Source organism: Filicampus tigris, chromosome 5, assembly GCF_054856515.1.
Source record: "Filicampus tigris isolate MCC_2025a chromosome 5, RoL_Ftig_1.0, whole genome shotgun sequence".
In the NCBI taxonomy this organism is placed as follows: Eukaryota; Metazoa; Chordata; class Actinopteri; order Syngnathiformes; family Syngnathidae; genus Filicampus; species Filicampus tigris.
This window is the reverse complement of record NC_141221.1, coordinates 7961136-7989007: the sequence shown is the minus strand read 5'-3', so window position 1 is coordinate 7989007 and position 27872 is coordinate 7961136. Positions and strand designations below refer to the sequence as shown.

General features: G+C 41.3%; 3 protein-coding genes across 13 annotated transcripts; 1 reads left to right on the top strand and 2 right to left on the bottom strand.

The window, feature by feature from the left end:
* Positions 1–396: 396 nt before the first annotated feature.
* Positions 397–5027, bottom strand: znf367 (zinc finger protein 367). The gene is made up of 5 exons (XM_086031108.1): positions 4438–5027; positions 3642–3792; positions 3386–3505; positions 2481–2619; positions 397–2390 (listed from the first exon to the last, which is right to left on the bottom strand). The coding sequence occupies exons 1-5, from the start codon at positions 4714–4716 to the stop codon at positions 2126–2128; spliced, it is 954 nt and encodes a 317-aa protein (XP_085887234.1). The 5' UTR covers positions 4717–5027; the 3' UTR covers positions 397–2125.
* Positions 5028–6477: 1450 nt separating this feature from the next.
* On the top strand, positions 6478–10369 carry LOC147147111 (intracellular hyaluronan-binding protein 4-like). Its single transcript, XM_086030364.1, has 9 exons — positions 6478–6639; positions 6821–7055; positions 8247–8373; positions 8771–8908; positions 8993–9064; positions 9139–9216; positions 9362–9536; positions 9847–10035; positions 10130–10369. The coding sequence occupies exons 1-9, from the start codon at positions 6553–6555 to the stop codon at positions 10193–10195; spliced, it is 1167 nt and encodes a 388-aa protein (XP_085886490.1). The 5' UTR covers positions 6478–6552; the 3' UTR covers positions 10196–10369.
* On the bottom strand, positions 10282–27320 carry cdc14b (cell division cycle 14B). Of its 11 annotated transcripts, none has more exons than XR_015086772.1 (17): positions 26901–27065; positions 24437–24527; positions 22787–22862; positions 22005–22097; positions 21850–21926; positions 21328–21394; positions 21112–21262; positions 20799–21029; positions 20580–20718; positions 19793–19958; positions 19604–19698; positions 17201–17329; positions 16057–17079; positions 14301–14348; positions 14093–14218; positions 11709–11774; positions 10282–11590 (listed from the first exon to the last, which is right to left on the bottom strand). XR_015086772.1 is itself a non-coding variant. In XM_086030361.1 (16 exons), exons 2-16 carry the CDS (start codon positions 24700–24702, stop codon positions 11576–11578), a joined length of 1596 nt encoding a protein of 531 aa, XP_085886487.1. In that variant the 5' UTR covers positions 24703–26593; positions 26901–27319; the 3' UTR covers positions 10282–11575. The 11 variants fall into 11 exon arrangements, 8 of the variants coding, with proteins under 8 accessions (XP_085886487.1, XP_085886488.1, XP_085886489.1 ...); XR_015086773.1 differs by having other exon boundaries at positions 14093–14215; XR_015086774.1 differs by lacking the exon at positions 16057–17079 and having other exon boundaries at positions 14093–14215.
* Between the last annotated feature and the right edge of the window lie 552 nt (positions 27321–27872).

Here is a 27872-nt window from a genome sequence, read left to right as displayed (position 1 = left end):
TGAGTTGCAATTTCATGGATGTAGCTAAACGTCTCATACCGAAAGCAACGTTGGTCTTCGTACAGTAAATCAATGACTCGACCAACAGTGATCAATCATCTTCATCCCACTAAATGGCCAAACATGGCTGGTATGTTTTCTCTTTTGCAGTCTGTCTGGTGGTCTTGTGTACTCGTATCTAGCATTTATCGACAAACCATCCGGAAGGACCACAGAAGCATTACCAGATATCGATTCATATTGCAGATACCTCAGCCAAGAGATCATAACTGAAAATAGATGCTATAGCATTATCTGCCACTCAGTGGTGCTGGTTTGCTCCATACTGAAGTGAAGTTTATTTATGAAAATACAGTACTGTATACAGAACGAAAAGACAGACACAAAATGGCCGTGTCAGGATCCGTGAATTTTTATTGAAAACAATGTTATAAGAGTGTACAGCTTGTTAGGAGAAGCCCACTGTTTTGTAGTTGTTATCATATAAACTTCTAATAAGCAAGAATCACTCTATAAAGAACTGTCAGGAGTATGTTAACGTAGGAGAGAACTGATGCTAGAATTCCACGCCCAAGCTGTTGGTAAATTGTGCTTAATCAATATTATTCTAACAATTTGTATATATTAAATGCCATCATTTTGTCAAACCACACACAAAAACAACTACGGGTTAGAAATGCTTTAAAATAGACTATAATTGGGTACAATAAACATTTGGTGACTTGAGTATCGACAACTAACTTCCAGTTAGGACATTTCCAAATCCAATACGAATTTTTTTTTAAAAAGTTGGGCAGGTTTCCTTCCAAAAATAAACAGACAAAAAACTCAAGTAGGGCTATCAGGCAGCTTGATACAGTGTTTTTATGTAGTGTAGCTTAAAAGACAAACATAAAACCCAGCAAGCACTTAAAAAACAATTTGAGACAAATAGGAGCCATTTTCCCCAACGTTATCCTAGGCATTGCAAGCGTAATCCATTATGTATTTTAAAACGCAAGTGCTTTTTATCCTTTTAAATACTGACCAAAACATCCCCAAAATGTATCATCTGGATTTCAGAGCTGAATCATTTGTATAGGAGACTCAATGAGCCTCTTATAACTAATTTGCTACCTTTTAATATAAAAGATGACAAAGGTAAAATATAACATCCTGACGTTGGTTTCCACCAAGCAGCAGTTTGGAAAAGTAAACCCTGATCAACGAACATAACTAAGCGCTACCGTTTCGGTACCGAACCACTGCCTTTGGTACCCAAGTGTGAAACCTTTTTCTACCAAGCAGTGGTGCAGGGGGTACTACACTGCCCATTGATTGGTCAGCATTATCATCCGTATTCTTACACTTTATGAGTCAACTGAATATGAAGGAAACAAAGTGCCACATGAAAATAAAAATGGATTGCCACTGCCACCTGCAGTGGATAAACAAGCCAGATTTGGGTTTTAAGTACCTCATCGCAAATACATAAGTCTTAAGCCTGCCAAATAGAAAAAAAATGCTCTACAGTACTACACTGCTTGGTGGAAAACAGTTTTAAGTGCACGCGATGTGACGCACATCCGATGCGATGAGAGGTAACGACACTGAGAAGTGGATTAGGCTTGCAATGATCACCTGTCGTTCTCACGAGAAGGAATCCCGCCCCACCCTAATCTCCAAAAAACAAACCCCGCCCATCGTCTGACACCACGACTGTCCGACTTGTGAGGCGTACACCCTGTTCGCAAAACTTTCAACCATATTTACAGTCACTTGCTTGAAAACAAACATTTAAAAACTTATTACCGTCAAAGTGCAAAAGAAAACAACTTAAAAACACAACAAGTACTCTTTGATCACCTTTAAAAGGCAGAAAAGAAGAGCGACATTCTTCATATAGTTACATCTACTATAGCAGCCTAAAAGGATAAATGGAAGCTGAATAAGGTGCTTTAGCTTTTGCCTTCCTGGGGAGGAGAGGGACTGATAGTGTGCGAGAAGTTGTGAACACTAATCTCAGGTCAATTCTCGGAAGTCAAGAAGAAACTAGTAGATCTGTACTCGATGGTGGTCTAGCTACAGCACACTACAAGGGAAGAAAGGCAGACTGGGGCTGGACAGAAGTAACACGGGGAGGCGCTCAGGCAGACAGATTGTTGGCCAGCTCAATGAGCGCCAAAGCACCGTGGAGACGCTCCCGCTGCTCCTGGAGGCGGCGCTTGGCGGCTCCCCCCTGGCTGCCCTTCTCCTCCTCTGCCATTTCCTCTTCTTCGTCGTTCTCCTCATCAGATTGGAGGAACTCCTTGGGGTCCCGCTGCTCCTGGTCCTGAGCTCTGGCTTTGCCCTGCACCTTCGCCTTGGTGTTGGGGGTCGTGGGGGTGCGCTGCTCTCTGGTCTGCCAGTACCTGCGAGGAACCACCAGCATTTGAACCCCTGAACGTGTCAGCGCGGAAACCACCTCGAAGGCATCATTTGTCAAGTGGAAGTTGTCTTACTTTGCCAACCACTCTGCCACTGCCTTGTTGTCCACAGACTGCGCCTTGCCCGTACCCTCCTTTGGCTCCTCCCTCCGCAGGCGGGAGAATGGATGCTTAGGGCAGTGACGGTTGGCGTGCGTGAATCGGTTGCCGCACTCTGATGAGGAAACGACATATTCAATAAACACCTTGGGATGTTCAAGTTTCCCAAAGTTCAGTTTCCCAAAAGGTCCAGTTGAATTTGATTTTTTAGCCCAGTGAATCTCAATGTGTGTAGTGGGACATGCAGAACCACTGAAATAAATGTTCAAACTGTGCATAATGTTACAGTGGATTCATCTTGTTTTTTATCCACTACCTTTTTTAAGTACAGTTCAGTTGTAATTGCAGCAAAAGTACAACACAGTTGCATTTAACCTTTTCCGACTGTTTGAGCTGTGGTCAATTCCATATTTACATGCAGAAAAGGCAGTACTAAGATACTAAGAACATTTTTTGTGGTGTCAAGGGGACAAGGAAACTGCTTTATGCCAATATGTATTCACTCATAAGGTAAATTTTTAATGATTTCAGGAACTTCAAAATAGCTAACATTGTAATTCAAGCATATATCCAACATGAAGCTGCATTAAGAGGTGTTGTAGGTACAAAGCCTACAAGTCTTTCAAGTTTATCTTGTTTTTAATTTAATGTATGGCTACAGACTGTTTTAATCAGTGCACTTTGGCAATGTTGTTCATCATGATCTGTGTGATGAAATATGTTTACCGTAGTTAGTATCACATCAAAGCACCAGTTGGAATGACTGAGCATGCTTTCAGCCACTAGGAACGCACCCAGAAAGGTCCATGTCATCACCATGTGCTACACTCATCCTAAATAGACTCATGGTTTCATAACAATAATTTTAACCAAAATGGCACCTTTCTCTGAGCAGACGAAGGGTTTTTCTCCAGTGTGCAGACGCTGGTGGGTCTTCAGCTGACCACTCTGGACGAACGCCTTGCTGCAGTTAGGGTAGTCGCACAAATACGGTCGCTCACCTGGAGGGGGAAAGCATAGGGTCGTTAGTGTTGTCAATTGTTGAGTAATACATTATTTATGATATGCTCACATACAACAAATGCCTTCTGCCTTCCTATTGTGCTTCACACGTGCTTTGTGGCTCTCACAACTCACCTGTGTGTGTTCTCTTATGGGCCTGGAGAGATTTTTCCCTGGGGAACACCCGGTTGCAGATGTTGCAGCGGATGCGGCTCGAGGACGTCTCCCCTTCGCTGATCAGCTCCCGGACGGTGTCTGCGCGAGGGCGCCCTCTGCGGATGCCATCCTGACCACAACAACAAATACACATCAAAATCATACACTACAAACACAACATACACAAACTACTGGATATCCAATATAAAAACTATATAAAAAATATGCTAAAATAGGATCATGCTCGTCTTTGACTGGAAAGGTCAGAGAGGTACAAAACAATGTTTATTATTGTAACTTCACAACTATAAACAGAAATCAAAATCGTTCATTCAAAACCTTAATTTAACCAGAGTGTGTCTCTTTTTCCAAGGGTGATATGGCCAAGATGCGAAACACAATACAGTGTAATGACACAATGGAAACATAAAAGAACACAGCAAACATGAAATAGTTCATAAACACCAAACACGAGGAGGTGTCCCTTAGTTTTTAGCTCGCGTGCTAACGACCTCGCGAGAGTTCCAACAACACTCACTTCCGGTTACATTTTTGGCGCCAGGCGGGACGTCATTAATGCTAACAGCTGCTCCTCAAACCAGGAAGGGGTTTAAATCCACCAAGACACACCCTAATTCCGCGGGCGTTTCTTTCTTTGACGACACCGTTGTCTGTCATATGAAATCATATTATGTTTTAGAATATGTTGTTACTACGTTACGGGAACAGCAGTTCTACCATTAATGACCATTTGAAAACCACTTGAATGTCGTACCTTGTTCTGGTCGGGTGACGCTACGTCGGCGTCTCCGGCCATCCCGCCTGGAGACGAAGCCCCGCTCAGCGAGCCCGGGCTCAATGTCACATTGTGGGCGTTCTCCCCCCATTTCCACGGATAAACCATGAAGTCGCTGAATCCCGGGCTCGCGGGCGTCATGGCTTCCACTTTCTGGGGCTTGATTGGGGTCGTCTTGATGACGGACACCAGGACCCTCTTGGGCGAGTCGTTGCAGAAGATAACGTGAGGGTGCTTGTTGTCGGTCATTGTTTCCATGTCAAAAATACCGGAAATAGCAGAAAATACGGACGGCTTTCCCGTTTTTTCCCCTCAGTGGTTAAATTTCTACGCACAAAAAAACGGCGCACCGTGTTAATCCGGTCTAAATACGTCCTTCATTTCCAATAGGCAGAAAAAAAAACTCCGTCCTTAGCTACTGGGTATCCACTAAAGTTCAACAAAAACGACTTGTGTCGGTTCTGGTACTACGAGTCCAGTCTGAACAGTAGGCGCCCACACAAGTGATTAGACTGCGTTGCAAAATCGCGCCCGAGCAGTAAACTCACCAATCAGCTACAGCGAAACCCATCCACGTGACAAATGCGACCAATAGGACAAGTCAGGCTTGCCGATTTAGCAAATGGCAGGCCAGTAGCCAGGAAGTCATGGCGCTCAGCGGTTGTGATTGGTCGAGAGATTTTTGTCCAATCAGGTTTAAACAGTGGGCGCGCGCGCTCGCGCTTGGCCATCCCGATTGGCCAAGGAAGCGGATGCCACCGCACGCGCGCCCTTGGGTGCATCCAATGAGAGTGAAAGGCGGTTAATTTTACAGCGCCGATGAGCAGATGGTGCCATTTTCCCGCGCACACGACTCTATTGACGTTGTTGAAATTTGGGGTCAATTTAAAGGTATACGCACAAAACGTTGGCTCCGCCAGTTACGTATTAATTTTAAACCGGAAACACTCGGAACAAAGGAGGCACTGTGAGACAGGTAACGACAAATGTGAATACAGTTTCATTGGTTTTGAATTCATATTCTCTGTATGGTGTGCAACACAAATATACAGCAGCATGTGAGGTTCTTTTCAACCTTTATTTTTCTATGTAAGGCAATTGAGAACAAATGCTGAGCAAAACAAAGCAAAATAAAAGCAGAAATACAACAAACCGTACACTGTGATGTACACAAACTGTACACGAATCAAAACATAATCTACCGGTATATACAAATGATATATAACCAGACAAAATAGCCACGAAACTATGTCATGTGGGTCAACTTCCACGATTCTTACCAAAATCTTTACGATTTGTACAGTGGACAAAAATAAAACCTGCACCTCGCATGCATATTTTTTTTTAAAGGAAGGAAGAAGGAAAGCTGAATGTTAGGATTAGATCTGTATTTAATGTCCTTTTGAACATTAAACAAAATACTTACATAGTGTGATTATTTTTCTGGTGCAAAGGGCTCTCGCATAAAAATTACCATTCAAGGACGGCACCAAACTGCTGAATCAAGAACCCATCTTCATGTGCAAGACCTCTTTTCGTGAATTTTTTTCCACAGACGTAAAAATCAACTCATTCAAAACGTTAACATTATTGAGATGCAGTACTATGTTTGTCCTGCATATCATTCCAAGGCTGCAAAAAATATTAGGCCTACTCATGATGTAGCATAGGGCAGTATAAGACTCAGTGTGGACATGGCGCATCTAGTGGTGACTGGTCGAATTACAACCATAAACTACAGTCGACCCCGTTATACGGTATTCGCAGTTTGGCACCCGCAGATTTGCATATTCACAGATTTTTCTTTACATAAATAAATAAAGACCGCCAGTTCCCCATCACTGTTCTAAGTAATTTTATGTCGGCAATGCAAACGAGAATCTACTAAGTTGCGGTCGGTGAAGTCAGAGTCCTCCCCCGAATTCGCAACTCGGACCTTGGTCGACCGTATGAAGAGTCCGATTTTCCACTTTCCTCGAATGCAGCACGAGAACTGCCTGTGACCGCTGACGTCATCCAAATCAGCGCCACGGATATTCGTCAGGGGGCGTGGCTGTGTATGCACACGCACGTGCAAAATATTTATAAAAGTGGATGGAACTTGCTGGGTCTTTGTTCCAACTTCAATTGAGACTTGAGCGTCGGCTGGTGTTCTGTTGTCGCCAGTGGAGGAAGAAAATGGTGATTTGTATAGTTGTTTTAAAAAATAGTGTTAATAGTAAGCGTTTATATACGATATATATATATATATATATATATATATATATATATATATATCGTATATAAACGATATATATATACACACTACACATACACTGTATATATATTCCTTTTTAATTGTTCTACATCGCTTCCGCTCCAGATTAAGATGCTGCCGGACGCCTACGGCTGCGTTGTGGCCAACAGGTTCGGGAATCTTCCCGACGACGACCGGGACCCATTGGATTTAATAAGCGAGGTGGAGAGGGAGAAGGAGAGAAAGAGGAAGAAGGAGGAAGACGAAAAAAAGGCCAAGCAGAAGAAACCTGGCCAGAAGGAATCCCAAAAGGACAGACGTATGCCCATCATGAAAATGGCGTTTCCAGAACCTGATACAGGTACATATTGTAAACAATGCCATGCCCGCATTGTGCCACTGAACAAACTAATTTCTAGACTGGAAGTCTGCTTCGTCAGCTGCTGCTGGTGAATACTGGCAGGCTTTGAAGGCCACCGTTGTTTAGATACAAACAAGCCCCTACATCAGAGGTGTTCAAACGTCCTCTGAGAGCCATGTACGGATAAATAAAATGATTCCAGTGCTACTTCTGTTCTTCAACCTTAATTTTATTAAAGATCCTTGTGAGGATAAGCGGTTCGGATGATGGATAGATGTTAAAATGAATCCATTAGGCAATTATATAGTCCTGGTATCTATTTATAGTTATGTTGAAAACGACTACATTGTTGCTTTCTGTTCAAGATAAGCAAGTAGTTAATTTCTATTTTCAGGATTTTGTGGTGGCCTGCAGCCTGCATCCCACTAGAATTGATCCACCCCAGCACTGAGCAGCAGCAGAATCTCATGGTCACATTCAACCCAAATGAGCAATCTACAGTAAACTGACACTGTTTAAAGCAGTTACTTGATTGAAATTGGGCCTTGCCATGTAACAGAGAATTGTACAAACCATTTTTGCCCCTAAAATCGAGGAGAAATGTAACTATTTTAGTTGTGAATAGTTTCTTGTCTTTCCATAGGTAGAACAATTATTTAAAGCGATTTATCAGTAGTTGTGGTGGTTGCACTCATGGGGGAAGTGGGAAGTGGTTATTTTCCCTTTTTAAATTAGCATTGTTGGCTGTGACAAATGTTTTTAATATGCCCCTCTAAATGGCCCCCCATTTACATCACAGGCCTTTGTTGTCGCCAGTGGAGGAAGAAAACGGTGATTTAGTTATGTTATAGGTCATAGGTATGAGCCATTACAACTGTGAAAACCATATAAATGTGTCTATGTAATCACCACCTCATTGTATAAACAAAATTGCCCCTCAGTTTCATTGTCGGATATTTTAACAAAAAATACATTTAAAATCAATCTTTGAGTGTGTCTGGCGTGTGTATTGACCATGTTTATACCGCCTCTTCTGTGGAAATTGCATCCATACCATATTTTGTAATGGTAAGTGAGCTGAGTTTGTTGTTCAAGGCAATTTGATATGATTTGTCACAAAAAGAGATGGAAGATGACTAGTGAGTTGAAGCCATTCACTGTCTGTAGTAATGAACCACTTTCACTTCCTAGCTTGCAAGCAGCCAGCCCGCGCCAGAAGGGATGACAGAGCAGAGGCAAAAAGAGGCTCAAAGATGGCTATCTATGGGGAGCGTAGGGCAAATCCAGCTGTATACCCACAGGAATTCTCTGTCCCTAAGTACGTACGTTTCCAAATCTTTAGATTTGTTATGAATTATTCAGCAATTGTGTGCAATCTTTCACACCAAATACCACTGACAAAAATACTTAGCTCTCCAAGTACTGTCATGACCAACATTACAATAAAGTAGGTGGAAGTGTCCTAAAGTATTTTTAATATTTTGATTATCTCCATATGTATATTTTAAGCTTCTGCATTTTGGATATTAATACTCTGCTTAAATATAGAAGAATTAAACTACTTAAATGATTCAATTAAAATGTACATAAGAATTTGACCTTAAAATCAGTTCTTGCACATTGAATACAAATGTATGAATTTAAAAGTTGAAAACAACTGAACTGTACTTGATCACTGCGCTATTGTAAAGTAACAAGACCTAATTTTGTTAAAGGCCTTCCAGCGATCGGGATCCTGACCCCAGGAGCCGAGGGGGTGGCAGGGGTGGGAGAGGAGGAAGAGGAGGATACACAAGGAACTCTGATAACTTTGTTCTGAGGGGGAAAAGAGAATATGATCGACACAATGGAATGTAAGTTCCCCCCCCCCCCCCCACACACACACACACACTCAGGGAGGTTTTTAAGAGCGCTTTCATTGTTGCCACTGACTGTAGCGGGATCTCACCTGATGAGAAAAGGGGCGGCCGAGGTCCCTGGAACTGGGGTTGTGTGGAAGAACCGACAAGGTGTGTCTCTGTCCACAACATTGTCATTTTGTCAATTTTTTTTGAAGTTACAAGGCTTGTTTTTGTTCTTGAAGCGAGTTAATGGATGTGGCACCTGACGCTCAGGAACATTCCGAGGAGCCTCAAGCACCAGTAGAAGAGAAACAGAACATGTGAGTACCAAAAGCAAATATCATGGTCTTGTCAGATCAAAGCTGTGTGTGTATATATATTTATGTATATGTGTATATGTATATATTGTAAAAAGGGTTTTAACCCCCACAGTATGAAAGTCTCTTGTAATTTTTTTTCCACTAGTGCAATGCCTGAGGAGGATGGAGAAATGGTGGTTCAGGTTGCTATGGAGATGACTCTAGATGAATGGAAGGCCTTGCAGGAGGTTAGTCGTTCGAAGGCAGAGTTCAATATCCGCAAAGCAGACAACACGATTCCATCGAAGGCCAAAGTCATCCACCAGTCTAAACGCGTCGAGGTGTGTATGCAAACATTCAGACAGACACTACATGGCCAAACAACCCTAGTTTGCATCAGCCTCGGTATACACTGCTAAACTAGACAAAATACACTAAAAGATCCCATCTCTCAATGTTGAAATGGTTACTGGCCCCTTGCCATGCACATCTGTACTTGATAGATCAGATCAACTAAATTGTTCTCCAACTCTTAATGACGCCTAAAACCTTTAGTTTAACAGGCGTCGTTAATCAATTTGGACCGTAATACCCAGGAGTTAAAGAACGGTGGGTGGGCGTTTTAATTGGCCATTACAATCCGATCTTCAGCATCTCAAGGAGCATGTGGAGGAAATGGAGGATGAAGGTAATTTCCTCCGCCGGTCTGTGAATGACATCACCTCCCTTCTGGACATCAACTTTGGTAGTCTGGGACGCCCGTCTCGAGGGGGTAGAGGCAGGGGTGCTCGCAGTGTTCTGTTCAGCCACCAGGAGGGAGCCAAACCCACATCGGAGAAGGTAAGCATTAATGCCCTCCTTCCTCACTTTGTGTCAACAAATATCAGTTTGCCTTTGTCAACCGCTGGCTAATTGCAGTGCTGCTTGCGCACAGGTGGGTGAAGAGGCTCCTGACCCCGACAACCCAGAAGACTTCCCAGCATTATCAGGAGGCGGTTGACCAAGTTCAGCCTTCATGTAGCTGGTGTGGGGAAATGGATTACACTTTAAAACACTGACCAGAAAAAACAGTTTTCATGGTTCTGCTGTTCTCAAGGTTTGGTGTTTTATTCCTCTGGGTTTTTGTTCCCATTCACCGATGGCACTGAGCATATAAAGACTTTGGCAAATATAACTGGAGTTAGTTTTTGTTTTTGTATATGTAAAGTGTTTCTCACTCTACGTTATATTTTGCCCACCCCCCTCCAAAACATTGTATCGGCAAAGCAATGTCAATCTGACTGAACAGCAGTTTATACAATAAGCGACTTGCAGATCTTGGGCTCTGTAGTGTATTAGGGGTAAGGTGAATTTTTGGGCTACTAAACTGTATTCAAAAATTGCGAAAATCTAATCTGGACCATGGTATTTTAAACATGCACAGCCTGTATCATCATTTTTTTCGATGCATTATTCATCATATTAAAGAGCCTGCATCAATTGAGAGGTTTTCATCTTAACCCATTAAGATTAATTAACTTGGTCACCAATTTAACATTTTTAACACAATGTGGAAACACATTGATTTTAAAAGGTGACAGTGACTAGAAAACTGTCGGGCTGATCCCATGTTTCTCAACCATGCCTGCAAGGTTTTAGGTGAACAGTGAGGCATACAATTGCACTAGCATAGAAAATGTCAATGATCATTTTTTTTGTTTGCGGATTTTTAACTTCTCATGCATGCGCAGATGATCTGAAAGTCCCTTTTTATTGTATAAAATGTTTGTGCAGGTACATAAATGAAAAGGGAAAGCAGGGTTATTCTTTTACTTAAAAAGTGATTATACAATTTATGCTTCAAATCAGTATTCATATTGGATATGTCCCATTAGGGTGGTTTTGATTAAAACAGTACAAAATATTTACACATTTTCAAAGTAGGGAAATATTTACAGTCATGAAATTTAACTGACCATCTCATAAGTGCATAATAGTATTGAGATAAGATGGGAGTGCATGATATTGAGCAAGATACTTAAAAAAAAAAATCGTATCTGGATTTTCAGTCTGCCATTGAGGATTAACAATCATTAAATGATTAGGACAACGAGTTGAATATAAAAACAATTAACTTTAAAAGAGAATACCATGTATTTTTAGAATCTTGCCGTACCCAGCTGGTTGTAAAATGTTTTAACTCATTCACTGCCAGACATATTCAGACCCTCTTACCCTAACGTTTGACAAATTTGAAGAAAAAGGAAAAAAAATTCCTGGCATTGAATGGCTGGACTGTGAAAAGACAAATTAATACGCCAATGGCAGTGAATGAGTTAAAATAAGTCAGTCTTCAGGGTTTCCACATCCACAGGCTCACCGGAGTAAAGGAGCTCTTGCTTTAGGTATGGAGTGACTGTGAAGAACAGAAGAAAAAAGGAGTAAAACACTTGAATTGAAATCGAATTGTCTGTTTCATGTTGCAAAGACTTGAAAAGCATGTAAACAAAAGATAGCGAGTAGGAGATAGATACCACAGTTTAGAAAATCGTTCAGATTGCAAAGCATGGCGGGCTTTACGTCCTCTGGAGGCAGCGGGTCTGTTGTGTGTGAAACAGAAAAGAGGCAGAGAAATGGAGATGAATGCCACATAAGAGCAGGAACAGGATGGTGGAGAGTAGTGACAGTAACGGGCAAGGGAAGGAACCAGGGAAGCTATAGCCAGTCATACTCCAAACAACTCTTGTCTTTGGAGGACATGCAAGCAAGTGCCATTGAAAGGAAGTGCAGAGAGGCTTGGATACTTAGCAGGAAAGATCATTTCTGTTATGTTACGTTGGGTTGTAAGTGGCAGCAGCCCAGTATGAAGTACATTTAAGTAACATAATGAGGAGACTCAACACTGTCTAAAATTTCAAATTAATCCAATCATCCAACTGCTGCCAAAACCCATTTACAGCTAGCAGGGCTCTAAACTATTTGATTGTTTTTTTTTTTGCACTGGTGCACCCAATCTTTTGACTGCATCACATTCAGCACTGCAGTTTTACAGGTTCATTTTTTTTTTAATTCTTATTTTTTTAAACAAAATTGTGAATCATGAGGATAAGCAGATCAGATAATGGATGGATGCTACTCGTCTTTTTAGGTAATATTGATTGGTGAATGAATGTGTGGATTTTGCTGTTTTATTCATATTCCACAAACGCAATATTAATCAGAATACAGAGTTTGGACTAGTGGGCCAGCATAGAACATAGTAGGGATAGACCGATCATTGGCGCTGATATTCGGCATTTTGACAAATAGACATCTGCTTTTTAAATTTTTTTTAATCTGATGGCCAATAATCAATTTAAAACTGTTGAAATCAAAAAGATATGTGAAAGATTAACATTTGTCATTTGGACATTTTGGAGGACTCAATTTACTGTAGAAAACTATATGGAGCTATTGTTTCAGTTTTCATATTTCATATTCAACTTAAAGACACGCTGATGACCCTGAATGCTCCCTGAACTTTTTGTTCAAATTTTATAACCTGTAGTTATTAAAAAAAAAAAAAAAAAAAAAAAAAAACCTCAAATTTGAAATTTTTCTTTTCAATAAACATATGCTTAAAGGGGGAAGTCAACCTAAACATTTTTTTCAAGAATATGTTCTATGCAGGCCCACTAGTTGAAACGAGGCATTCTGATAAATATTGTGGATCCAAAAGTAGGTGTGCCAATCAGTGTAAAAGTCATCACCCCCCTAAAAAAAAAAAAAAAAAAAAAACTTAAATCACTACAGATTATTTTAGGGCAATGAATTTTAGTTCCAGTTGGTTAAGAATAGGTGGCCACGCCCTTCGCGTTCTCTGATTGGTTCAGGCCACAATGGGCCTAATGTGTGTAGTAGCTGAATCACAGGCTTTCAAAGACGCGGAGACTTCTTCCCCCACCCCCGGAAAAGGCTGGTCGCACCGGTGCAACCTCTTATTTTATTTTAGTCCTACCATTGCGAAATTAGGCTGTCCAAATTGGTCGTGGTCTAGAGCCCTGACTATTGTTAGAGAGAGCTTGTCCAAGAGAAATGTGTTGTGTTTGCGTGTCTCAGTCAGTAAGTCTTCATGTGAGTTTGAGGGGAGCTTGCCTGCAAGTGCGCCATGTTTAAGTTGACGGGAGTGCACGTGTTGGCCGCATCTCTAAGGCCACCACATGGCTCACAACACACTGGTTCCCCGTCGCTGGCCACTACATGCAAGTTGCCTAGGGAGCCGACCAGTGGGTTGCGACATAGGGAGCTGGCAGAGAGAGGGGACGTCTTTAGGTTGTGCTTCATGAGTGGCTATGGCCTCCGGGTTGCCTTGTTCACCACATATTAGGCATTGACACGACACATTCATGATGCTACAGTTTGGTTCAGTATGGTATGGAGCGCAATTTGCTGCCCTATAATCTATGTTTTCGGTTACGGTTGCTTTGTCGTGCTGTTTTGAGGTTATTGACTGTGCGCAATTCACTTACATAGTGGCCTAAGAAAATGTGGCCACGTACACTTGTGTTCTGCCCAATTAAAAATTTTTCATGTTATTGCTTATATACTTTTGATCTTAGTGTTTTTCATACAGATAGTTACTGTAACGACTATTACTGCAATAATATCGGTCAATGAGACCACAGAAGGTTATGTTGTAGCTGTAGGAATGGAACTCGGTCATAAATGAGAGGACCACCACCCTGTCTCACCCCCCCCCCCCTTTTGATTTCTGAATTACTTTAACATATCCCAGCTGACTTAAGGCAAGAGAAATGCTGAAGCCAATATCCTGATTGGGGGAAAAACTGCATACCATACTGAACCGAACCAAAGTGTACTAATTGGTAGATACGTGCCTTTATAGTACTACCGCCTAACCGCCACGCTGGCCTCCTACCTGCATGCTACTCCACTAGTGGGTAGTGAGGTTCTGGTCCTCTTCCTGGTGTCAGACTGGTCTGATAAAGCCATTGAGTTGACGCCAGTCTTACAGCTCTGTACGCTGGCCTGAAGGACGGCCCTGCTGCAGAGAATATGGGTCATTGCTACCATGTTTTAAGTCGGTGGGTGTGTGATGGGGATATATTGTACAAAGCAAAGCTTACTTGAGAGACTGTGATGCTGACCTTGTGTGTATTTTATTCTCTTCTTGCCTGTGAAAACACACAATTGACATGACTGGAGAGGTGGCCAAGGCTATGTAGGCTGACTTCAGATTTATTTTGCACTCATTAGAGCAGGGTGAGATTAGCAAGCAAAATACTAGTAGGGTAAATGCAATGTGGCGCTAGACAGCCCTTTACTTTAAGCTACAGTAATTAACAATTGTCATCAACCCCGCAAGTGAATCAACCACTTGAGGATGGGGTACTCTAAATCAACAACGACAGGCATGAGGTTTCAAAAGTAATGGTTGGAGCTATTAAAACAAAAGATTGAAAAAAAAAAAAAAATCTTGCTGTGCACTGAAAACAGACTGGAGGCTCTCTCAATATTCAATTGAAGTACCTGTTTGGGCAAATAACGATAACAAAATAGCACATAAGAATTTAAGATTTTATATGTAGCCATTTTCCATGATTTTGATAACTAAATCACTTCACTTCTTACATCAATAGCTATAGCATTGCAGCCAGAAGATAGATTCCAGGCATAAAAATGAACAAGAAATCGAAGAAAACAAGGCGATGTAATAATTTTTCCTATAATTACGTCTGATCTGGCTCGGGAGTTAAAGAGGGGGCTCACTTACAGCATTCTCAGTGATTGATCCAGAATGGGGGGGCATCACACATTTTTTGAGGGGTTCACTGGCCGGTGGAACTCATAGAAATCCTAACCCGTCTATACAGAAATGCAGGATGGAAGAAGGGAAGCCATACACAATCCACCACAGGGCAAGGCTACACAGGGAGGAGAGCAGCATGGCTACCAGCCATCTAGAAGGAGGACAAATCCATCAAGAGCAAACCAAAAAAAAAAAGGGAGGGAATAATAAAAAAAAAAAGGAAGGAGAGACAAGAGACGACTGGGCGGAACACAAGGTCTACAATGCTCTGCTTTTACAATGGGACTGGATCAATAAAACAATTGCGAGTCTCTTTAGATGTGTCTTAACAGCATAATCATCAAAAAGAAAAGAGGCTCCTGCCAAGATACCTTTTTTTTTGTTAGGTTAGCTTCACCAGTATCCGGCCAAATGAGCTGATTTTATATATATAGTGATTTAATTACGTAAATAAATCCTGAAATGATTAAAAGTGTACAGTATTTGTTCTAGGCGCACACTGGCAGCCACGCTTCCATCAGCCTGCCCCAGGCCAGCTGTGGCTACATACGTAGTTTACCACCACCAGAGCGTGAATGTGTGAGCGCATGAATAATGTATCCATTGTAAAGCGTCTTTGAGTGTCCAGAAAAGCACTATATAAAATCTGCTGCATTATTTGTCTATTTTTATACAGTACTGTAAAAGAACAACAAAAAAGACATTGAGTCAATCACAGAAAAATGTACTTATTTTACCCTTTGTAGCATCTGCTTTAGTATGGCAATACTGTAATCTAATATACATACTAATAAAATACGGCAAAGGGCAAAATATACCACAAAGTAGACATGTACTCTTTACACTCACTGACCACATTAGGTACACTTCCGCAAGATATTGAGATCAAGTATCAGAAATACAGCATTTTGATTGTGAAGGTATACCTAATGAAGTGTCCAGTGAACGCAGATATCAATAGTAACCAAGATCCAATGTTATGCTTCTACCGATCCAGTCTCAGTTTGACAAACAAAACAGGCAGTGTAAAGCCGTGTGAACTCTGCCCAACATTTAGTGAACATTAGACACACAGATATTGAAGACATCTACGAGGTGTGTATGAGCGTGCATGTCCGAGGATGTCGTGCCCGTTGCCATGCATGGAGGTGGAAAAAAAAAAAAGAAGGCAGAAAAGGTGCTTTGACATTGTTTGCAGTGAAATATGACATGCTTTTCAGTGTTAAACCGTGAAGCCAGATGGTGAGGGCTCAGCTGAGGGTTAGATGGTTGGATAGCAACGCTGATAAACCACTGGGCCAAAAGCGCAAGAAAATCCCCACCCTGCCTCACTGTTCTCTTGGGAGGTAATTTGATCCCAGCACAAAACTGATTGTCTGATGCTCATGTGTACAAAAGGAGTATTAGGGCCTCATTGAAAATGCGTTAAGTTATGAGAAAAAAACATTTGATATTACAACTTACCTCACACACACACAAAAACAGCCTTGTATATAATTTTTTGTAATTCTTTCCACGAATAATTGTGCATTCTCATCATATTTTGAGCCTAAGCAGCAGCTGTTCGACGACCCTTTTGGAATTGCCAAATTTACGACTTTTTGGGGGGCCGGAAAAGCCAGAAAACTGACCAATTGTTGCAAGTGTGTGCATGGTAAATATGCATTGATTTCAGGGGTGCATGGACACGATCCCCCAAAACTCGCTGAGCAACGCCCATGGGAAAGTCAGAATTTTTTTTTCCTCTCAAAAAACAGCTCCACCAACCGACACAAATTGGCGGGACAAAAAAAATAAATTAATTGACCAACAGTGTTTGTGGCTTTAATACTCCTTCGTAGATAAGGGGATTTAGAATCCACTATGGTAAAGTGAGGATCAGGTGAAATCGTATTTCAACATCTGAGATGATTGAATAAGCCTTTTCTAAAAGAGCGGTGGTAGGGGGGATGCTACCTTTACTAATAGGTCATCTTCACCAGGAGCTTTAATTAATGGAATCAGAGCACCAAACATTTAAGTCTATTATGCTGCAGAATAATGGATAGCTATTAGCAAATTCAGCAGAACAGCGAGTCCATGAGAAGCAAGAGTAACTGTACTTATTGCATATCCATGTCGCAGCAAAGCCAAAAGAAATAAAATTAAATCAGCCATCCATTTCAACAGGAACATTATCTGCTATAGCTTTTAAAATGGGAAGTGACATGCTCTTACCTCCATCAAACCTCACATCCATTTCATTCCTGTCCACACCACCACTCTCCCTCAGCTATTTTTTTAAACGACAGGCAACACACTGACCAGAGCGCGCCAGTGAGGCTGCAGCAGAGCACTACCACCTGCCTGGCAGAGGGACAACAAACCCACATGGGAAGATTGGCAGTCGCCAGTCAACCTCGCTGGATTTACAGGTAATGATGGCCAAAATCAGATCCAGCCATAAGTTATATTGCAAGAAAGAGTCTAATTCATTGTCCATTCTTTGCTTTTCCATAAATCCCGTGTTGACTCAGTTAGATGCTGGAGTCAATCACAGAGCATTATATTTTGGGGCACTGACCATACTATTCTGTTGCGTGCATGTGTATTAGGGGTGTAACAGTATGCTAAATCACGTTTCTGTTCGGTATATTTTCGGTACAAAAAAAAGAAAAGATTTTTTTTTTTTTTTTTTGAATATGTTCATTTTGAAAAGATGACAAGTAAACTGTACTTTTTTGGGAAAGAATAAATAAAAGCGAACCATTCGGCTGATATTCTAAGAAATTACACCAGAATAAAAAATACACCAACAATAAAGAACTCTTAATTTTGTAAATTATTAAGACACTGAAATCTTTAAACACTCAGCAGCCACAGCCTATGACACACCGAAGTATTCAAGTTAAAGCCAAGCTGATACATACACTTTTTGTGATGAAAAAAATTACATACAATAACAGTTACAATGATTGCTAACTATATTAAAACTATTTTTATAATGAAAAAAATACAGTAACTTTAAAAAGTCTTTATGAAATTGTTTACACTTTTTAGGCATTGAAATCTTTGAATGTTCAACAGCATATTGTAACGAACTGGATTTTCTGTGTTGTGGTCAGATTTGTGTGTTACTGAGTTGTGATGTTTCCAAGGTTCATGAATGCATCGTACGGCAAGCGAGTGGAGTAGCGGAGAAAGAAAAGCGCAAGCAGTTGTACTTAGGCGAATAAAAACGTGACAAATAAACCACGTCTGACGGCGTGTTCCTGGAAGACGCTACAATATTATACATCTCGCTATTTAAGTTTGACATTTTTGAAGAAACATTCACAGTCGGATGATGCCGTGCATGTTAGACGTGCTACCTGCCGCCCATGTTGGCACACAACTTTCGGACTTAACCACGTACCTTTCCCCATCGGCGATTTTAACAGGACTGCCAGAATGTTCCCAAACAGGAAACCGCAGTGTACGGGGAACCTTCGAGCTCTGGCTGTTTTTTGGCTTTCACTGTTGTGCCGCCACTCTCCTCTCCCGCATGCAACAGTCAATAGCTCCCGTGCGTAAGCTCGCGCTAGCAAGTGGACCGAACCGAACGCAAGTGGACTGGACCGAACATGCCATACCGAAACGAATTAATACACCCACGTGTGCCGTTACACCCCTAATGTGTATGCTGAGGAACGCAATCACACAGTCTGATTTCTTTCGTATTTCAACTAGTGGGCCTGCATAGAACATATTCTGGAAAAAAATATGTTTGGGTTGACTTCTCCTCAAACAGCCACTCGTGTGTTTGTTATCTGAGGATTGCTATGATGCAGCGATATTGTCAATTATTTTCTGTCTTTGGCGTTTTGGTTGGCTACAGCAACTCTCAGCAGAGTATGTGAAGAATTGTAATTGCACCTTGTCATGCATGATTACCTAGAACATAATCCCAATTCATTCATACATTTTCTATAATACTTGTCCTCATTATGATGATGGATGAACTGGAGCCAATCCCAGCTGACTTTTGGTGAGAGGTGGGGTACACCCTGCTTGCCAGCCAACCACAAGGCTCAAATCTCAAATCAACGTAACACAGTAAAGACAATTACTAGCTCAACTCTGACGCAGTTTCTTTTCAAAATGAGTTATTTACATTCCCTAGCCTCCTATTGACTGCATGAGCAAATATCCCCAGAGACTAAAAAAAGCGACATATTCATTTGGCCTCCTACTTTCCACACAGCTGTGCTTGTCTGACTGAACAACACAAATACCTTCCCAAGTCACTCTCTCTTCATATTTAACTCCACCCTTTCCTGACATATAATCAATCACGACTAATAGATTATAGAGTGGTGTACATTCCTCCTGGACTATATGCTATTTACTCCAAAGAAGCAGATAAGGTCTATTGCAAGAATACTACAGGGTCACCTAGCTCATCAAGTAGCAGCAGTATTATAAGACAGCATGCCCTAAACCTAATAAATATTGTGTTCACAATGCTTGTCCAATTAAATTATAAAACGTGACAACAACATCGCTCTCTCCGGAGGGAAAATCACATTTTTGAATGGAAAATAATCACATTTACATTGATTGAAGTGGCACTCAAAAGTGGAGGTCTATCTTAGTACTTACGATAATGAGCTTGAGGATCTGGCCTGCCTTTTGCTCTTTAGGGCTCGCAGTTTGTCACCCTGTGTCAGGCCATTCCGGTCCTCGTTGTCATTATACTGTGGATTTGCCAGCAAAAAAAAAAAAAAGAAACGAAAAACGGTCAAAAAAAATAAAAAATATTAATTTTAAAAATTATTTATACAAACGTACCATTTCCATCTCTCCTTTCTTGGATGTCCTGTTCTTGTTGCTGCCGTTAATGGTTATGTCATCAACTCCAGAGAGGATTCTGGTCACAGCCAGTTTACCATTCTTCCTTTCGTTTAGCATCTTCTCCCGGAAGACACCTCCCTCTGCCCATAGACTGTTCTGCTTCCTGAAAGAAAACGTCGCAACACATTCTCTATTAAGATTAGAACAGAGTGCAGACCTTGGCTGCAACCAGCAGAGGTCCTACTGATTTAGCACCATCTACCTTGCTGTCTAAGGAAGGGCAACATGTCAGCTATGGGAAATCGTGCTACATCCATGCAGACCGCTAAAATGGCACAACTACCGGTACTCGGTTGCAGCATAATATTGAGCTCTTCAACACTTTCCACTGAAACAGGATTTTAGAACATTCACACAGACTACCTTATTTAAAAAAAAAAAAAATCACTGTTGGGTAATTGAGGAAAGTCGTTTAATGATGCGGAAAAACAGTGATGGGTAGCAATGATTATGCACCAACAAAATGGGAGAAGGAAGATATTTAAAAGAATTGTTTGATGTTGTTGGCTCCAAGAATGATTTTTTTTTCTTTAGCCAACCTCAAAGCCACAAATTTCTGTCATTCAAAAATTCGGATATTCTGAACCTCCCCACCCCCACATTTGGCAAACAACAACAAAAAGCCAGTGCTTGCTTATAAAAGAGTGATGTTTTTTTTTTTTTTCCTGTACAGAGATTTTTCCCCCACAACAAGTATATTATATCATTCCACTTATGCACCTACTCTTCAACAAAGTTCTGTTGAGGACCGATGATGGACCCCGGGCGGCAGATTCGAATCCAAGCAATGACCTCCGCCGCTGTCATGCAGTAATGCTTCATCATGTAACAGCCAATCAAAGTTCCGGTTCGCCCCAGACCAGCTGAAATAAACCCATAGAGTTGCGGAGAAGACTTAGTTTCATTCACCGTCGCTTATTCAGTCTCGGTTGTGGTTACGTACCTTTGCAGTGGACAGCAATGGCTCCCTCTGCGTTCTCACAGATATTGAGGAACTTTCTGACAATGGCGTCATTGGGTGTGCTCCCGTCCACAAAAAAGAGGTCATGATGTTCAAAGCCAGAGTCGGTGAATCGCCTGGCGTCATACATCTTTTTGTTGAGCCGGATGACACTGGTGATGTTGTGTTTCCTAAAGTAAGGAATGTAGGCCTCAGGAGCATGCAGAGGGTAGCCTGAATTTAGAAAACAAGAGACATGAGTGAAAGGTGCGAGACTTAACCGTTTGAGAAACATCATGCACTGGACTAAACTTGCCGTTTTCTATTTTGCTTTTGGGATGAGGCCCGCTAAATGCGAGGAACTTTCCCGGAATGATCCAGTTCAAATCTCCATTTTCTGCCCTCTCGTAGTGCTCGTATTCCTCCACGTCGAAGTCGGAGAAGTCAAGCCAGCCGTACTGCAGGGCCTGCCAGAGGATAATTTCATAACAGGCAACATGACTCGGCAATTATGGGCGGTGTAGAGACTTACCTTGTGGACAGCACGCAGGCAGTCCAGGATGTTTAGATTGTACATGCAGGTTCCAAAGGAGGCATCTCTAAGAAACGCAATTTTTAAAGAGATGTCAACTTCTACTACTTTATAACACGGATATCATTTCTCTCATGTTAACCCCATGGTGATTTTTAAACTGGACAGGTGGCCCAGATCATTAGTAGTGAGGTTATTAAAAAAGAAAAAAAAGTGTATGGAAAAATCATTTATTTTGATAAAATAATCAACATATTGGTCATTTTTAAATGCTATTCATCATTGATGCAGTTATAATTACTGAACCAGTTATTTATTACGGTACTATACATAAACATTACATTTATAAGTAAAATTCCTTATTTCATCGTTCTCTAATTGGACAGATGAATAAAAACATCAAAATTTAACTTTTTATCCAATTTTAGAAAAAAAAAAGCTAAATTAAAGCAACAAATATCGCAGGACTTATTACAACATTAATAGGTCAGATACGGAACAAATTGAATCCAACGGTCTTACCTGAATGGAATGTATGTGCGGTTCTTTGACACCAACACACTGTAGGCCTCCTCTGGCATCATGTTAAGGTACATTACCTACACACACAAACATATCCATAAATTAAATAGTAGAATAGCTATTATACAATAAATATATATGCAGTTCCTACTCACTGCATACGAGCCAATCAGGTAGGCAGCGTTGGCTTGTTTTTTCTGGTCACCACAGGTGTAAAATACAATCTTCTTCTTTGAAAGTGTAATGGACTGTGCAGAGACATTAAGTGACATATGAGGCCATCTGTTTACCTGACAGGGACATTTTAATTGTACGATTGACATGACATACAAGCCCTTCTAAGCGACCATGGTTCTTTTTAGCGTTGCAGCTTTGTTTGAACAGATGTGGAGCAAATTGAACTTAATGAAAGGATGTTGATGTGGTGGGTCTCATGTCATGGAAGATACATGAGAGTAAAGTAAAAGCTGCAGACTAACTATAGTACATGATAAATAGCAATTACTACTAATTACTAATTACTGTAATAGCAATTCTATACTTCACAGACACAAGATACTGTGATACAATACATTGGAACGTCAAGTTGGACACCACTGAAATTGTACAGCCATCCATTTTCTATCACGGTGGTCTTCATTAGGGTCACAGGTGAGCTTTTGCAATCGCAGGCTATTTGTAGACAAACAGCAATTTACACTCACATTACTTGTGTGTAACAAGGAACTTGGGTTATGTTCAAATTTAGCACGACTTAACACTTTTTAATACTAATAGATAAAAGTTTAAAAGGTTATATACTGCAGTTGGATCCAGTATCGGATTATTTCTCTTTCCATCATTTGTTATGGGGAAAAACTGTTGGACCCGAGAGGTTCCACTCTACACACTTAAGAGACCACTTGCAGTAGTTGTGTCTCTCAAGTGTCCTAATTACCTTGAGCTTCTTTGTCAGCTTGCAAGAGAAGCGATAAAACATGGCCAGGTTGAGGGGGCCAAAGTCTGCGTAGAAGCTGCAAGGGAACAAGATTAAAAGCAACAGAATGACAGCGATCATTTCGATAAAAGCTTGCGAGACACACTCATGTACTTTTCCTTCACTCATATCCTGTCTTAGGTGGGGTGCACACATACAGATAATTGTGCTGAATTTCAGCATTTCTTCCTCCTTTCGATTAAAAGATCTCAAAGACCCAATAATTGGATGTCTCTGAAAGATGATCCTGCGTGCTTTTTTTTTTCTTCTCTCTCCCCAATCTGCTCGGAAAAATGGTCGGATCGACAATTGTAAATTAGTGATTTCGTTGAATATTCACGATCACAAATCCCTGGGCTCAGTGGGCTGAGCCGCTGACTCTGTGATTCGTAAATGAAAAGGAACAATAGTAGTTAGTTGGCCTCTCTTCTTCTATCACTACAACTCATTCTTCTTTGTGTTTACCGGCAGTCTGGATGCCCTGTGGCACCAAGCTGCATCTCGCCAGTCAGTGTATTATTATGACAGTGTCTGGGGGTGAGAATCGTGACCGTTGGCGGTGATATGGTTACAGCGCCATGGAAATATTTGCCCCCTCCAGAAATTCAGATTTTTTTTTGCCTAGTTTCCAAACTAATGTTCAAGAACATCAAAAAAAAAAAAACGTTCAGTCAAAGATCAGACAAAGATAACTTAAAGAGGAAGTCTACCCAAACCATATTTTTTTCAAGAATATGTTCTATGCTAGCCCACTAGTTGAAACAAGGCATTCCGATAAATATTGCGTTTGTGGAATAAGAGTCAATCTACCCGTTTTCAGCCATCGCTGGGGGCGACCATTTTGTCACTTCTGCCGACTGAAAATAACATCACAACTGCTCAGGGCTCAGGTAACAACCAATCACGGCCGACCTTTTTTCTGAAGCAACTCATATTCCACAAACACAATATTAATCCCAATGCCGTGTTTCAAGTAGTGGGCCTGCTGGCAACATATTCTTGAAAAAAATATGTTTGGGTTGGAAATGGATGGATGAATATTAGTTAAAAGTGTAAACACACCACAACTTTGGATCGCATAACAGTGTAATATCATTTTTAACTCACCTTAAATTATGCTTTAAAACAATTGGCTTATTATATTTTATTTTGTCAGTAAAAGCTAATGCGGTGAAGACTCCATAACTTCCACTAACAACCCAAGCTAAACTGAGCTCCTCCCTAACATCAACAACAAATCTCCTAGTCAAGATGAACATTACTTCCTTGACAGCAATTCCAATTTACACTGGGCTTTGGTGGTATCTTAGGGCAAATTCAAAAAGAGAACAAAAACAACCGACACAACTTTTTCAGCAAATACTTGTAGGTGGGAATAGATTGCAGGTGAAAATTGAAGTTGTGAATAGTGAACAGCGAGTATGCAAAAAAAAAAAAAAAAAAAAAAAAAAACTGCACCGCCCAAACAAATCATAGATTTTCTAGTGTTATATCGCCAAATCGATGTGAACTTGAATGCCCTTTCGTTAAAATGACCTTTAGTACTGTTGAAGTACATTTAGTAGGTAAAGCACTGGGTAAAGGTTCAATAGGATGAAACTGTTGACTTACTTCTCATATGCCAGCTCTTCATCTATGCAGAAGCAGTGTCGTTCTGTTGTGCTTTTGATCTTTTGTTGAAGGATGGCGAAATACAATTGCTCTGTAAAGCGCACACGAAGACACGAGTTACTTTGCCCTGCACACTCACTCAAGTCTGCAGTCTCCACTTTCTTAAATTAGATTTCTTTTTTTTCTGCAATCTTACCCTTGAGAAGCTCAACGCATCGTGACGACACATCGTCCGCGGTCATGTTGACCTGAGCTGTTTTGAACATCGCCAATCTGATTTCCCCTCACAAGAACGTGCACATACTCACGTGAAAGTCACTTGTAAAATAAAACAAAAACAGAACAATCGTGCAACAAAATTCCCGCGTTGTTGTTAAAAGTGCTAAAAGTCAAACGTTGACGTTGTCAAAAGTCGTCTGAAGATGAACACGATGGGTGAGTTTCGTCTGTGAATTAAGTGCGCACTATGCAAAAAGTGAGCTCGCCCCTGGCTCCGCCTCTAGGTCACGGCGAAAGGCCATTGGTCGGCAGAGATTCAATGCTTGACGCCATTCGAGGAATCGGCCATCAATCCCTCCCATTTTAGTTTAAAGTTCTCCTGTTGTGACACGCGATAGGCTGAAGGAACGTTAACAAGGCGGTTGCTGGGTGGTGTTCTCGCCCAATCACAGCCACTCGGGCGACTCCTTCTACCAAGCGTTGTAGCCAAGACCATTGTTGCATACGTCTTGCGTATCCACCATATTAGACTTGCCAATCTGTTCCATACCTAACTAAGTTGCTTGCCTGAACTTAATATCGGGACAAACTATAGAGTCCACTAAATGAATGCCTCTCATTCAGCCATTCATACACGCATTAGTATATCTGAGATGCTGGCATAAAAAAAACCCACAACATGCATCACTATTATTCTGATGACTGTAAATGTTTACTTCAAAAATAAGGTCGAAGAAAGCACAACACTGACATGTATTTTGCCAAATTCATGAGTGTTTATCTCAACTAATGTATGTAAAACTGCTATTGCAAAGATAATTGATTGTTAGTATGAAACATGTCATCTGTGCCTATAATAAACAAGGCACTGAAATGTGTGACGTGGGCTTTCTAGATAAATGGCATTGACAGTCACAATTACTGTAATTGATTTTGATAAATCATTTTGTTTTCAGTGATTTATTTCAATTTAACTAGAAATAACAGCTATCTCTGGAGACAACTAGCAACAATCAGTACAGTGACACGGTGAGCTGCATGACTGGAGGCAACAAATTCTCTGGAGTTGGCTATTCCAATTTTGTCCATAATTGAAACATTTGTTTTCAAAGCTTTTAATTCTGTTTCAATCAATTCTACACTGTTCAACAATGTGATAGCAAGAAAAATAAAACATTTTTAATGCAAGGTGAAGGTCATTGTTGTCATTATTGTGGGTAATGTGAACAGAACATAAAGAGCTGGCGAGCGTGGCAGTCACAGCTGGAAGTTTTATACTTTCTAACTTCTAGCGGGCAAACGGAGCATCTTAAATTACTTAATGACTACGAGAAGCACTTGTCCTGGCAAGAGCACGATACCAGTGCCAGGCGAGGCCCTGCCTTACATGAAAATGTTGTTTAATTTTAAGTGATTGTAGTGTTAAAAACTCCAAATACATCAACTTTGGCAAATTTGTTATTTGTAGATGTGTGCTCACTGCTCAGACATTCTACCATAAAAAAGGTAAATGGGTGCAAATGACTGTCGTAGGACAAATACAATCAGAAGAACATAATGTTTCAACTTGTCCATCGGGGTTTGCCACAGCAAGGCACATGATGTATGATTTTTGGGGACTCACTTTTTACATCAGATACACTCCCCCCTATTTATTATATATTTCTGAGTTTGGGACCAACAATGGCTACATATTGGGGCACTCTGACTGGGAATCAAGTCAATGCAGTCTGCATGAAAGGCTGCAGAATATACCACTACACTACCAGTGCAATCAGAAATAATTGTTTCATCTTAATCCCATAGATTCTGAGTGAAAAATGGATGTCACGTCTCCAAACAGCAAAGGGAGGCTTCGCTCACGAGCACTTTCCACATCCAATATGGTGACCACGGGGAAGGACGGCTGCTGATGCGATGTCTAGGTACACGAGAGGTCTGTGGTCAAAACGGATGAAGGACGTCAGTGTACGAACATTTAGTTGTAACGTCACTCATTCGAAGAGTACACCACCACTATAGGCAAAACAGCTATGGATGAACAACATTTTGGGGTGTTTGCGACGGTGTAGTCAAACCCCACTTAACAAAACGCACAATGCCTTAACGGCAACGAAATGGACGGTATCGCCACATTAGAGGAAAACAAAAATCACAGCACGTCGAAATGGGCCATTTTGTGTCCACGCTGCGATGTGCCAACTCGGTTCAAAGTTAACCGGGTTCATCGTGCGACCACCCTTACCTGAAATCTCAATGTAAATATCCGAGTTTAGCTCCGCCTCTGAGCCGTGCTGGACTGCGCAGCACTTCTTCCTCCTGGACTCTGCTCGCCTCCTTTCGCTCTTGCGCTTCATGTTGCCTTCAGGGCTGCAGAAGCACGGCAGGCATGATTAGGATTCCGCCTTTCTGCACGGCCTCGTCGTCCTCCCCGTCCTCCCCTATCTGCGTGTTCGCGGTGCACCAAAAATGTCAAACGTGCTTGCAATCCCCTCTCCTCTGTTGGTGGCGGTGACGTGCAAAGTATGCAGGGGCAGGTTCTGTGCCGCCAGAGTCCCCTGCATGTGACGTTGTGTTGTAGGCGAACCTGCACAGCGTGTGAGAAGTGATCCTGCTGCTCGAATAAAGCCTGCCCTATCTCCGTGACCATGCAAGGGCGGTGACGTCATCTGCCGTGCCATATGCGCTGCATGGAGACACGTTCAAATATTGTACTGCAGACAGGAGTGCAGATAAAGTGCGAGAGTTGTTTAAAAATCACAAACACAACCAAGCCATTCCTCCCTCACTGGTGGACCAGCATGGCTGACAGAAAGCAATAAGGTGTTTACTAAATTCCTAAATTTGTTCTATTGAAATAATTTATTCATTAGTGTCCCTCCTTTTCGTAGCAACATTCGTTCAAGAAATAACCAGTTTATAAGTCAGTGTCCGTAAGATATGGATGTGGCTTGGGTAGCAAAGCAGATCGGCTGTCTGGTCAATCTTCACCCATTAGTATAACCGGTGTTCTGCCAAATTGTCCTACCCCATTGAAACTTCCTACCGAGAGTGAATTTCTATAGGTTGGCAGCTCATTACAGGGGCTCCTCAGTTTACGACAACGTGGCTAAAACAAATCCAATGTTGGCTTAAAACCTTTGCACTGTACACTGACCCCTCCATTCACTGTAGGGGATATGTTCCGGACCCATCCACTATAGGTGGAAAACCACGA